The 13,637-nt window shown below is 35.9% G+C and overlaps 1 protein-coding gene and 1 pseudogene across 1 annotated transcript; both read left to right on the forward strand.

Annotated features, from left to right (window-relative positions):
• The first annotated feature begins 784 nt into the window (after positions 1 to 784).
• Positions 785 to 1,478, forward strand: LOC148919262 (secreted RxLR effector protein 161 pseudogene; annotated as a pseudogene).
• Positions 1,479 to 6,094: 4,616 nt separating this feature from the next.
• On the forward strand, positions 6,095 to 13,215 carry RSW3 (Glycosyl hydrolases family 31 protein). Its single transcript, XM_008229295.3, has 6 exons — positions 6,095 to 7,844; positions 9,329 to 9,602; positions 9,679 to 9,814; positions 10,619 to 10,829; positions 10,950 to 11,156; positions 12,479 to 13,215. Exons 1-6 carry the CDS (start codon positions 6,255 to 6,257, stop codon positions 12,845 to 12,847), a joined length of 2,787 nt encoding a protein of 928 aa, XP_008227517.1. The 5' UTR covers positions 6,095 to 6,254; the 3' UTR covers positions 12,848 to 13,215.
• Positions 13,216 to 13,637: the final 422 nt, after the last annotated feature.

Genomic DNA, 13,637 nt, shown 5'->3' on the forward strand with positions numbered 1-13,637 from the left:
TGCCTACACTTTCCTTATATAAGTGATGCCTATTGTTTATAACAACCTCAGTTTTTCAGAAACAACTGAAGTTAAAAGATTAAAACAACAAGAAGACTTCCATGACAGCTGATACATAAAACTAGAAGTAGCATCAGAATTTATATATCAATTGGCGTTGTTCTTGTTTTTGGCATCAAAAGGTCAATCATCTTTATAGAAAGTCAAACCATTTGGAGGCTTTTCACCTCAACAAAAAAGAACAAGCGATGACGTATAACATAATTTGCAAAAGCACTATTAGTTTCTGCGATGTCGTAATTCATAACAAGCATTGGTATCAGAGTTTTTGAAATATGCGATGCCGTAAATACATTATCTGTTGCCTATTACATGGAATAGGCTATAGTCACAAATACCATAGTAGGAATGGTGAATAGGAGGGTCATTTTTGGCATAGTGTTGAGAAATCCATGTATGGACTCAAACAAGCATATAGGAGTTGGAACATTAGATTTGATAAAGCAATCAAAAGGTTTGAATTTATTCAATTCAAAGATGATGAACCCTAAATGACATTGGAATGCTTTCTTATGTAAAAGTGTGGCTATCTAAGACGTTTCACATGAAAGATTTAAGAGATGCATCTTATATACTAGGGATCAAACTCTACCGAGATAGATCGAGAAAACTAATTGGTTTGTCTCAGTCCTTGTATATAGACAAGCTACTTGGAAAGTTCTATATGGAAGAATCTAAGAAGGGCTATCTCCTTGTAAGACATGGAATCAAGCTCTCCTAGAGCATGAGCCCTAAACGTCTTGAAGAGGTGGAACACATGAAACGAGTTCCTTATGCATTTGTAGTAGGAAGCTTCATGTACACCATGATGTGCACAAGGCCTAATATCAGTTATGTTGTGAGTATTACAAGTCGATATCAGTCAAACCCAGGATCAGAACACTGGGGAGCTGTCAAAACTGTCCTAAATTACTTAAAGAGAACTAAGGACGTGTTCTTGGTGTATGGAAGAACATCGGAGTTACAGCCAGAAGCACATACTGACTTGGATTTTCAGTTCAATCTAGACGACAGAAAATCCACTTTTGGATTTGTCCTTACTTTGAATGATGGAGCAATCAGTTGGAAGAGTTGTAAACAAGATGTTACAACGGAATCTACAACTGAAGTAGAATATGTCGCAGCATCTATAATTGCCAAGGAAGTTGTATGGATGAGAAAGTTCATATCAGAACTTGGAGTTGTGACAACACTAGGGCAATAGCTCAAGCCAAGAAACCAAGGTCTTATCAGAGAACAAGCACATCGAACGTTGCTTCCATGTCATCAAAGAATTTATAACGGATAAAGAGGTTAAAATTCTCAATGTAGCTTCTCCAGATAACACATCTCATCCGTTCACTAAAGCTATGAGTCAAGCCCAACTAGATAGGCATCTAGAAAAGATGGGCATTAGGTATAAATCTAATTGGCTATAGTACAAGTGGGAGATCGTTAGAAGTATGCCCTAGAGCCAATCATGATATATAAACTCTAGGGATATTTCACCTAATTAATGAAGGGCATTATGTTATTTTGAGTAATAATCTTTGTCATTTACTTAACTAACAAGTCCGTGGATCGTGAGAAGTAGAAAGTAACTTAAAGAAGTTAAGTTTAGGAGACCCTTATGATGTGCATGGACTAGTTAAGGTTAGGATAAAAGGAAATAAGGTTAGAACACCATCAACCTCCTCCCACCTAGCAAAAATCACGGTTCTCCCACATCATATTTATTTCCTTTTATCTAACAATCAAGCCTATAGAGAGGAGTTAGAACACCATCAAGCTCCTCCCACCTAGCAAAAATCGGCCACACTAGGAAGTGAACACTAGCATCCTTCCTTCCTAGGTTGCATCATATCCTCCATCTTCCTTAGTGTGGAAAGTTTAGAGATCATCTTCATTAGTGATTTGGTGAACCTATAAGGCCTTCCATAAGGTGATCAACTCAAAGGATGTCAACCTTGAGTAGTGCTTCAAGGGTAAAGTTTCTATTTTCTCTTTCTCTTAGTCTAGAAAGTCTAGGAGTTGAACAATCTAAACCAAGCCTTAAACTACTTGGGGTTAGTTATGTTATAGATGAAAGATTAAATTTTAAAGCTTCCATTGCCTAAGGTTATGTAACCTTATCTTTGTGGCTAAACATAGCTAGGATTTAATGTTTCCTTCAAGGTGGGCAAGGTGACACTAATAGATCTGCGCCCCCATCTCACCCTCTCTCTTCATCCAACCAGAGATATTTCATTAATTACTTTCCCACATATGGTTGTATAAGGATCTTCACATTCTTAATTAGTTTAAAAGATTAATAAATTTTTTTTCAGTTTATTTTTCATAGTGGAGGTGGGCTCCACTTTCGCACATCACCCACCCAAATTAGTGGATAATGATCCATGTGTACAAAATTATAAAAATACCCCTGCCATGTCATCACAGTTAATACACTTTTGTATAGAGTTGACAGCAAGGGTCAAAGTGGGTCCACAAATCTTGGTCAAGTGGGGAAAGTGGGCTATTTGAAGTTTGGGAGGGAGGGGGGCAAAGTGAGCTTGAACTGTAGTTTCAGGGGCATTGCTATAAATAAGCCTTGATACTATAGTCAATTAAAAACATACTAAAATCCTCAAGCCCTCTTTGATTTTGGGTTGATCCTAATATCCTATGGTGCAAAGCAAGGATATCATTAAAACTCAAGTGGATTAATAAAAGAAAAACTATTTGGAATTTATTAATGACTATTATATGGCCTTCAAAAAGAAAAAATGTTAGCCCCTAAATCTCCATAGCCCTAGAAATAGGCCAAGAGATTGAATTGCCCTAGCATGCAACCATTAGTGCTATAAATAGCGAGAAAGATGAGTTTATTATAATATGTGCCTCAAATAAACTGACTTCAAATCAAACAACTGTTCTCTGAGTGGGGAGCTCGCTCAAATTGGTTCTTTTTAATGCCTTAAAGACAAATAAGCACTTCAATATTTTCCCAGTACATGAACTAAAATCAAAGGAAAGTAAAAGAAAGCAACAAAAGAGTGCCAGAACAACGGGGTTTAGTCGGAATCACGACTATCAACACTTGAAATCACTTTCGATTACCTAAAAGCTCGTCAAAATGCATGGAAAGCATGGTTGTTTTTTGTCCAGCAAAAACACCGATAAGATGAAACTGACAACTGGTCAAGAGGCTGTAGTATGGTGATAATGCGAACCCTCACCGTTTGCAAGAATGGATAACAACACATTTACGAACTTGTCTTCAACATTGAGGGGCTTGGATTTCTTGCAAAATGACAGAACAATTTGTGTCAATGAGGCAATGCACATATTTTTGCATACTATTAGGCATACAGTTCGCAATAGAATGATTCCTTAGAAATTTCAACATTCTAAACAAATAGTGTCTAGACAATTTAACATAGTTCTCAAAGCAATATGTCAACTTGGTACTTAGATAATTCAACCTCCAAATATAGAGGTTACACCTCATGAAATCATGGGGAATCTTAAGTAACACCTATGGTTTAAGATTACTTTACTCTTTGTCATAAATGTGATTAAGTAAACAACTTTTTGTTCTTATTATATAGTTAAGTAATAACATGTCTAGGCAAAAAAGTTCAGATGATAAAAAAACAATTATGTGAGCATATTCGTTTGACATGTTGTTCACATAAATTTTATATGGGATGAGAAGGAACGGCTAATGACTAAAGAGTGTTGATGGATGCAATAAGTAGATAAGAGAACAACTTCTCATTGCCAAAAGAAGGTATAAAATTATTTAAACTTATCAATTTTCAATATTTTTATGAATATTTTATAGTAAATTAAAATGGCGTAAAATACTTATATGAATTGTTCTTAAATAGGAAAAATATTATCTTATTGATTATGGGTTATGCAAATATGCGTGGGTTTCTCGCACCATATCATGAAGAGTGATACCACTTGCGTGCTTATAGAGTGAGAGGCAAACATCCAAGAGGGCCAATGAAATTATTCCACTATAGGCATTCATCACTATATAATGTTATTGAATGATGCTTCGGAGTGCTTAAGGGTGTCTTTACTATTATGAAGTTAATGCCAAATTATCTAATTAGGAAACAATACATATTCACGTTGCTTGTTGTACAATGCACAATATCATTAGAATGCAATTAAGAAATGACATAATAGTTCATCATCAAGCCAATGATCTTCATGTGGTGGATGAAGAAAGCTCTGGGGAGAATCAAGCAGGGGAACTCATCCATTTGCATGACAATGCTAATAAAATGAATGATGTTACAGATCACATAGCCGTATCAATGTGTCTTGATTATGTACAGAATCATTAGTCTTAGAATTTATTTAATATGTATTATTTAGGACTTGAAGATTAATTGAGCTTTGCGATCATATATTTATGGTATTAAAATATGGATGTTAAAATAGTATGTTTGATATAATTTCAAAATATTTTATCAATATCTTAATTGAAAAAAAAATTATTTTAAAAATTTTAACCAAAGAAGTTCTCAAATTTTTAAGATTTAGAAATAGTATTCAAGTTGCATATTAAAAAAGTTTTTGAATATTAAAAAATGGATTTTAGAACTCCTTGTTTAAAAGAAAATATATATCAAGTTTTTAAGTTCTCTATTTGAATAGGATACCAAAAGCCCTCTATTTTTCCTGCTAAACTTGTGAGTCTTGAACTCCCAAAGAACAAACCTCTCGTGCCAATACAAGCTTAATCTTGATTCAACCTAGCCATTAAAGTAACGATCATACATTATTCATATCCTTTGCACAAGTTCAAACTCAAGTTACATCCTTTTGGCGCCTCCTCCATTGTATTGTCAAGTAACATCTTTCCAACACCTACTGTATTTGTATGAGCACCTGCAGTGTATTGAGGTTTTGTCCCATTGTTGTTCTCTATCAAAACCCTATATAGAGATAAAATTCTCTTCCATTAATATTTCAATGAGTCATTGAAGATGACTAAAGCACTCCTTAAGGCTCACAATTCTTTTGAAATGTTCTTTGGCCTCAAATATAGGAGTGAAGCAGAGCTTAATCCATCCTTTTGATAGTCCAACAAGCCCATTACAGCTCTGTTTTCATTAGTTTCAAAAGGTTACTATTTTCAAATGTGACTTCTCTGCTTTTTTGGGCCTTGGTTCATTATTTCCAATTCGAGTTTCATTTGCCTCATTGAAATTTAATAAGCAAACTTGATAGTCGATTTAACAGTTCAAAACGTTGTCTACATGATTCATCCGCAGTAGAGGATTTCGTGATGTTAGAGGTCATCAAGCTTCAAATAGGTTCATTATGCGCCAAAAAGTAACAAATCTCCTTTAATTCCGAGACTTAGTTGTCTTTCTAATCTCAATCATTGATCATTTGTCCATATTACGAGGACACGTTTTAATGGTCCAAGAGAGACTAGTTAGCCTATAGTGAGCTTACCACTTTTCACCCAAGTTCGAGTCCCTCTATAAAAATTAGATTAATTTAAATACAAATTTATAAATAAACCCAATCCTAGACATGTATTTATAAAAAAACTCAAGCACTATTTAAACATAGAAACACACCCAAAATCAACAATTGTATATTTTTTGGGTGTGTTTATAAATGGGCTTTGAGTGTGTAATGATGAGTTTTGGGTATTTGGTTTTTTTTTATAATTTCAGCTCCCATTTTGGGTGTTTTAGTGAAACTCCCTAATTTAAATTAGTTTAGACTATCTTAAAAAATTTCAACCAAAAAAGAAGGGCAATGATTTCACTCCTATTTTATCACTTACACTCCTTTTTAGTTATAAAAAAGGAGTGTAAGTGGATAAAATATGAGAAAAAAGAGTGGGCAAATCACCACTAAAAAAAAAAGACTCTCTTAAAGAAACCTCTAAAAAAATACTTATCTTTTAAATTTTTTCACTCGGGTTGGAGTGTAAGTGGATGAAATAGAAGAAAAAGGAGTGGGGAAATCACCACTAAAAAAAGACTTTCTTAAAAAAACCTCTAAAAAAATACTTATCTTTTAAATTTTTTCACTCGGGTCAATAAAATCAACCCATCCCTAACATTAGATCCGAACCACCATCTCAGCTACTTGTTCAACCGCTCCAATAGTGATACTGACGAGAAATCATTCCTCTCCATTTGTAGGTCTTCCTCCTCCATTTGCTTGCTAGGACTGAGTATGACCACCAATCCATGAAGACCCAAATGAGAAATCCCACGCTTCTCCTTCTTCTCCTTCTTAGTTCTCAGCTCTGCTCAGTTTTCTCTTGGAAAAAAGATGAGTTCAGAAACTGTAACCAAACCCCATTTTGCAAACGAGCCCGAGCCCGCAAACCCAGCTCATCCTCACTCATAGCCCAAGACGTAGCCATCTTTGACGGTGAGCTCACGGCCAAGCTCTTCCCCGAAAAAACCCAAGAAAACCCAGACGAACAAGATCAAGACCGAATCAAGCCCTTGGTTCTCACTCTTTCTGTTTATCAAGATGGGATCTTAAGGCTCAAGATCGACGAGGACCCCAAACTTGATCCACCCAAGAAGCGTTTCGAGGTTCCCGATGTGATTTTGCCCGAGTTTTCGAACAAGAAGCTGTGGTTGCAGAAGCTTTCGACGGAGACGATCGGCGGTGATACCGGTCCCTCGACCATCGTCTACTTATTGGACGGCTACGAGGCGGTGCTTCGACATGATCCCTTCGAGGTATACGTGCGTGAAAAGGGAGGTAATCGCGTCATTTCTCTGAATTCTCATGGGTTATTTGACTTTGAACAGTTGAGAGTGAAGAGAGATGGTGAGGAGTGGGAAGAGAGGTTTAAAGGGCATACGGATAAGAGGCCCTACGGCCCGCAATCGATTAGTTTTGATGTGTCCTTTTATGGGGCTGATCATGTATATGGGATTCCTGAGCGTGCTACTAGCTTTGCTTTGAAGCCCACTAGAGGTCCTGGGATTGAGGACTCTGAACCCTATAGATTGTTTAACTTAGATGTATTTGAGTATATTCATGAATCCCCATTTGGGCTTTATGGTTCCATACCCTTGATGATTTCCCACGGGAAGTCGCGTGGGACTTCCGGGTTCTTTTGGTTGAATGCTGCTGAAATGCAGATTGATGTTCTCGGGTCTGGCTGGGATGCAGAGTCTGGCATTTCTCTCCCTTCATCGCAGAGTAGGATCGATACTCTTTGGATGAGTGAGGCAGGTATTGTCGATGCATTCTTTTTTGTTGGACCAGGGCCTAAGGATGTAGTCCGCCAGTATACAAGTGTGACTGGCACACCCGCAATGCCACAGTTGTTTGCTTTGGCCTATCACCAATGCAGGTGGAATTATAGGGATGAGGAGGATGTTGAGCAAGTTGATTCTAAGTTTGATGAGCACGACATTCCGTATGATGTTTTGTGGCTTGATATTGAGCACACAGATGGGAAGAGATATCTTACATGGGATAGGATGCTTTTCCCGCACCCAGAGGAGATGCAGAGGAAGTTAGCTGCTAAGGGTAGGCACATGGTTACGATTGTAGATCCTCATATTAAGCGGGATGACTCATACTTTTTGCACAAGGAGGCCACAGAAAAGCGGTATTATGTTAGGGATGCCACTGGAAAGGATTATGACGGGTGGTGCTGGTCTGGTTCATCATCATATTTGGATGTGTTGAGGCCAGAAGTTAGGTCCTGGTGGGCTGAAAAATTCTCTTTGGAGAATTATGTTGGTTCAACTCCTTCTCTGTACATCTGGAATGACATGAATGAACCTTCTGTCTTCAATGGTCCCGAGGTAAGTTATTTAATCCCCACTGTGCCATGCTTTTAGTTGAGATTAGATTTTTCAGGTATATATTTATGCAGTATTGTTTAAATAGAATGCTTTTTAATGTTGTTCAAGAAGAAACTTGAGCCAAGAAAATATCTTTTGTCTTCAAAATTTTATCAAAATTTTATTGAGGAAAGGTGCTTAGTACACTTTCAGTTACTTATCGTGTATTTTTTGAATGAGTGAAAACACTGAATCAATTCACTTCTAAATAGGTTGATTATAATATACATCTAATTATCATTTGTTTATATGAACATGTATCATCTCTTACCTATGACTAGAGAAATGTGGGAGATCAGAATGTAAGGCGACACATATTAAGTTCAGTCACAATGAAAAAATTTGTTGCAGTATCATCATGAATATATATATATATATATATATATATATATATGATTAGTTTAAGAAGCCACCTACCTTATAATTATGTAGGGATTAGCTTTGGTTTTATAGAGACATTTTGTGTAAATTGTATCTTCTTGAACTCTCTGCATTCTTAATCTCTAGTTCTTACATAATGTATTCATTACACCACTAATATCTCTTGTGGAATTTTCATGGAATTTCTTTAACATTATTGTTCCTTTTGTTTTAAGTTTTTTTTTCCCCAACCATATTTCCGTATAGACTGGTCTAAAGGTATATATTAGAATAGCAAAACTTTTAATATTCATATTATTCTGACAGGTAAAAGTGGGTCTTTTGGCTTACAGGCCTCTACTGCTATAGTTATGGTAAACCAAATCCCTGTTATAACATAATTTGAGTGGGGAAATAATGTAATAATACTACTGCTTCTGACATGATATATTAGAATAATATTTGAGTGTAGGGAGTTGGTGAAATTATGTGAGGTTTGGATAGATGCAATGTAAGAATTGGCCATAGCATTATCTGAAAATCTGCAATGTAATATAAAAATAGCAAATAGGATGAAGGGGAGAGCTAGTTAGATAAAACAAAAATCAAAAGCAGCTATGATCACGAGCTTGGAGTTGGACTGAAAGGATCTGTAATGGTTGATAAATTGAAAACCATGTTCAAGTGTAAGGAGTGCAAAACTTCATAAGTGAAAATGCTTCAAACATGAAAATGAAAAAAAGAGAAGAATACTTGTAACCAAATGTATGAGTAAATTTAAGAAGTTTCTTATTTTGGAGTTTGAAAGTATGGAACCAACCTTTAGTTGGGAGTGAAAATGTATCAGAGGTAGTGCCTTTCTTGAAAATATTAGTGACTGAAAGAGCAAGATTATAAAATAAACTTTTCATTTGTTCTGTTTGGTTTTTTACTTGGAAGTTTGCATCTATATTTTTCTTGATTTTGTTTTGGTTATGGTCTCAATTCAATACAAGTGCTGAAAAAAATTTCTGATCAATTCTTAATTTTTATTTCTTGTATACCTCTCAGCATCTTTGCATCTCATGATTATTGACCATGACCAGGTTACAATGCCTAGAGATGCTTTACATCAAGAAGATGCAGAACATAGAGAGTTACATAATGCCTATGGCTACTACTTCCACATGGCTACAGCAGATGGGCTCGTGAAGCGAGGTGATGGAAAGGATAGACCTTTTGTGTTATCAAGAGCAGTATTTGCTGGAAGTCAAAGGCATGGAGCAATATGGACCGGAGATAATACAGCTGAGTGGGATCACCTGAGGGTTTCAGTTCCAATGATCTTGACTCTTGGTCTTACTGGGATATCATTCTCAGGTACAAAAAAGCAATTTTTCTTGTTGATACAAAATTTATTTTTCAACTGGCACTAATGGCCATAATGTTTCTACAGGTGCTGATGTTGGTGGGTTTTTTGGCAATCCAGAACCTGAGTTGTTAGTTCGTTGGTATCAGTTAGGTGCCTACTATCCATTTTTTAGAGGTCATGCCCATCATGACACCAAAAGGCGAGAACCATGGTTATTTGGGTAGGATTTCCTTTACTATAAGAGTATCGTTGCTATTTCAGGATGCAATTATATATCTGCATTTTTAACTAATTCAGATTTCAAACTTCCCTTTTTCTTTTTCAAGAGAACGTTCTCAATAATTGGAAGAATATACTATTTTTGTTCATTGTTAGGTTTACTTTGCATATTACATCTTTAAAAATTTGCTTCTTTGTCTGTAATGTTGGAAATGGTTTCTGTTTGCATGCTTTGTTAGAGTGATATTCATTTTGTCTTTCTTGCAAGATTTACAAAGATTTCTTTTTAAAACCTGCCACTTCTTTAAGTGAGTGTCTCTCATTATGACATAAAGAAGTTTCCACTATGATTTCAACTTATACTGATTTGATGTTTCTAAAGAAAAATCAAATGTAATATTTGTAGTACTTTTGGTAGATAAGTATTCTAAAATGATTAAGTGCCTTTAAATGAAGAGTAGTACTGTGATGCCGATGCGGTATGATGTGATGATGCTACAAGAGGGGTATTAAACAACATGGGTTAAGTTTTGTGGGCTTTGGGGTAGAGATGATTATCATCATGGGCTATCATCTAACTGCTTGGTTGTGCCCCTTTCAAAATCACAACCTTGTTATTCCAGTTCAGTGAAAAAATGAAGAAAAAAAAAAAACTTATTATTGTATGATAAAATTTGAGAAAATGTGAAATATTGATGGTACTCATTGTTACCATATTCAGCATTAAAATGAATAAGTGGTTTAAGTATTTCATGAATAGACTTCTTATGATTACTTTAATTATCGGTCTTTACCTTGATCACAGGGATAGAAATACTGAACGTATTAGAGAGGCCATACACATTCGTTACATGTTGCTTCCATATTTCTACACGTTATTCAGAGAGGCAAACACAAGTGGTGTTCCAGTTGTTCGTCCATTGTGGATGGAGTTTCCTTCTGAGGAAGCTACTTTCAGCAATGATGAGGCTTTCATGATTGGAAGTAGTCTTCTGGTGCAAGGAATTTATACAGAGGTATTACAACATCCTGATATCTTAATCATTTATTTGGCTTTCATCTCAACTCCCTGTTTTCGTGTTATCCGCTTTTTTATACTGTTGTGTCATGCTGTTTTTTTTATTCCATTGTACAAGCATGCAAGACATGCTTCAGTTTATTTGCCTGGGAAAGAATCCTGGTATGAAGTGAAAACTGGAGTTGCATACAAGGGAGGCAGGACCCATAAGTTGGACGTTAATGAAGAGAGCGTTCCTGCCTTCCAAAGGGCTGGAACCATCATACCGAGGAAAGACCGCTTTCGTCGAAGTTCCACACAGATGGTGAATGATCCATACACTCTGGTATGCCTTTGACTTTAAAGTTTAGGAATAACATATATTATAACTTATGTACGTACATGTCAAATTCTCTTTCCCTTTTGTATTGGTTTTGATGAAAACCTGAACTTTCTTCTGGTTATTCTCTTTCTTTATCTTTTTTGGTCTCTCTCACCAACACCCTTCTGATGTCAACTCTTCTCATATTAATAAGGAGACCCATAGAAATATGTTAATTGGATGATAGGAAGAACTAGGAACCAAGCAAAAATTGATATATGATATTGTAAGAAGTTACAAACCAAGCATAAAGAAAAATGGAGTCTGAACTATATTCCTAAATCATGTGGTCGTCTAGACACTTAAGATTCTTTTAATAGTTATTTTAAACAGGATATGACCAAGTGGGAAAACATGTTTTAATCAATCACAACATTTAGTACTACAACATTTGTGAAAGTGAAATTTGAAATGTCATCCTGCTTTAAGGATTTTATTAAATACAATTAAATTAAGAATGCAACAAAACTTAAAAATGTATTTTCTTAGTCAACGGACACATTTAGGTGAGGGTAGATGAATTGGACCTTGGCTAAGCAGAAGTACGTGATTATCCACTCTGCTCTCACTTTTTACATCCCCTGGTCAAAAGTTGCCTTGAATGCCATAAACAGAAGGTTGTTTTTAGCTCATCTAAACTTTAAATGCTGATTTTGTGGTTTAACTTCGAGAAAACCAGAAAATTTATATGATCTTCCACTGAATATTATAAAGGTTTTGCAACGTTAGGAGATAAGAAAATCACAATAACAGCTATGTTTTAATCTGAGAGAGAGAGAGAGAGAGAGAGAGAGAGAGTATTCACTTATGTTCCCAAGAAAGCATTGAAAAGAATTTGATTTTGTTGAAAATTGTGTGAATATATGCTGGTTCTCTTTCAATATGTTCTCTTTATCTTAAGATTTTAGGAAATACTGATACATCGGGTAGGTTAGCAGCATAATTAAAGAGCATTGAAGATTGTATTTGACCCTATTTCCATTTCAATCAGGACCTAGAGACAATGTTTTGCAGTATACTGTGACAACTTCTTCATGGTGTTATTAGTTTTCAACATCTATGTATCGCCTAAGAATTTTGATGATAGGGTGAACAGTTGTCTCGTGGAATTTACTTCCTATGCCAAATTGTATACACCTCCATAACCATTTGACTGTGAAGTCGAACTTTGTTGTAGTTTCTCTTTGTAGCACTTGTTTTTATGAAAAAAATCCTTTCTTTTTTTTTTATTTTTATGAAAAGCATGTCAGGTTGGATGGTTTTAATTTTCTTTCTACCTGCTGTAGGTTATAGCACTTAATAGTTCACAAGCAGCTGAAGGTGAACTCTATGTCGATGACGGTAGAAGCTTTGAATTTCATCAAGGAGCCTATATCCATCGCCGATTTGTATTTTCAGATGGGAAGCTAACATCTCTTAATCTGGCACCCACTCCCCCTGGCCAAGCCCAATTTTCTTCAGAATGCGTCATTGAGAGAATTATTTTGCAAGGACTGTCCACTGGGCAGAAGAGTGCTCTAATTGAACCAGAAAATCAGAAGGCTGAAATTGAAAAAGGTCCACTTCTCCTTCATTCAAGGCAAGGCCCTACTGTGGTAACAATCCGCAAGCCTAATGTTCGGATAGTGGATGATTGGGTGATAAAACTGCTTTAACTCATGGAGTGAGCTGGTAAACATAATTTGGTAGGACTTTTTGGTTCAAGTATGAGAGTGATCTTTTCCTAGATTAGTAACATTGGGGTAAAACATGAATCTACTTTACATGTCTCAGTTTTTCGGTTATAAATGCATATACATCATCAGCCACTGCATCCATAAGATATATACATTTCCTTTTTGGTAAGTTTTTGTTGGGATTCCCTCAAGTTGGGGTACCTAAATAAACCAAACAAAAAAAGGAGAGTATGTGGAACTGATTCATGAAGACTTTTATTATCTCATGACATTGTGCAACAGAACTCACATTGCGGTGTCAATATAATAATGGTGAAGTAATGTTATACTCTCCTGTTTCCCCTCAACGCCTATTTAAACTCTTTTATCTCTTCATCATTTCTGTTCATTTAATTGAAACCATAGAGTTTAAGAAACACTTAGAAAGGAAGAAGTGGCAGGAAAAATTTGTTTCTTTGTAGTATTAACTTGCTCTTGAGTACCAACAAGTACTGTTTAGAAGAGCTCCTTGTAGGCAGGTGTTACTTATGCTAGCAGGAGATCCTACTTAATACTTATGGTGGCAGGCAGGTGTTACTGTGGAGCGGTGAATATTTACTTTATGATATGGTAGTTCATGCTTACAACTCTCTTGTGAAGTAGTCCTGGATAATTGGAGTTCTCCAAGTTTCCAATTACATCACAACTTAGGGAAGTTCAGCATTTCGAGTCCTGGTCTTACCTTTGCTGACCGGGTTAGGGGTTTATATTTGAACTAGAGGGAGGGGTA

Source organism: Prunus mume, linkage group LG3, assembly GCF_029339155.1.
Source record: "Prunus mume cultivar Tortuosa linkage group LG3, ASM2933915v1, whole genome shotgun sequence".
Classification (NCBI taxonomy): domain Eukaryota; kingdom Viridiplantae; phylum Streptophyta; class Magnoliopsida; order Rosales; family Rosaceae; genus Prunus; species Prunus mume.

What these genes read in the sequence shown, in the direction of transcription:
- RSW3 (XM_008229295.3), top strand. Translation starts at nt 6,255, where the DNA reads ATGAAGACCCAAATGAGAAATCCCACGCTTCTCCTTCTTCTCCTTCTT. An exon ending in CTGTCTTCAATGGTCCCGAG is followed by an intron (nt 7,845 to 9,328) that starts GTAAGTTATTTA and finishes GACCATGACCAG; the next exon opens with GTTACAATGCCTAGAGATGC. An exon ending in TACTGGGATATCATTCTCAG is followed by an intron (nt 9,603 to 9,678) that starts GTACAAAAAAGC and finishes ATGTTTCTACAG; the next exon opens with GTGCTGATGTTGGTGGGTTT.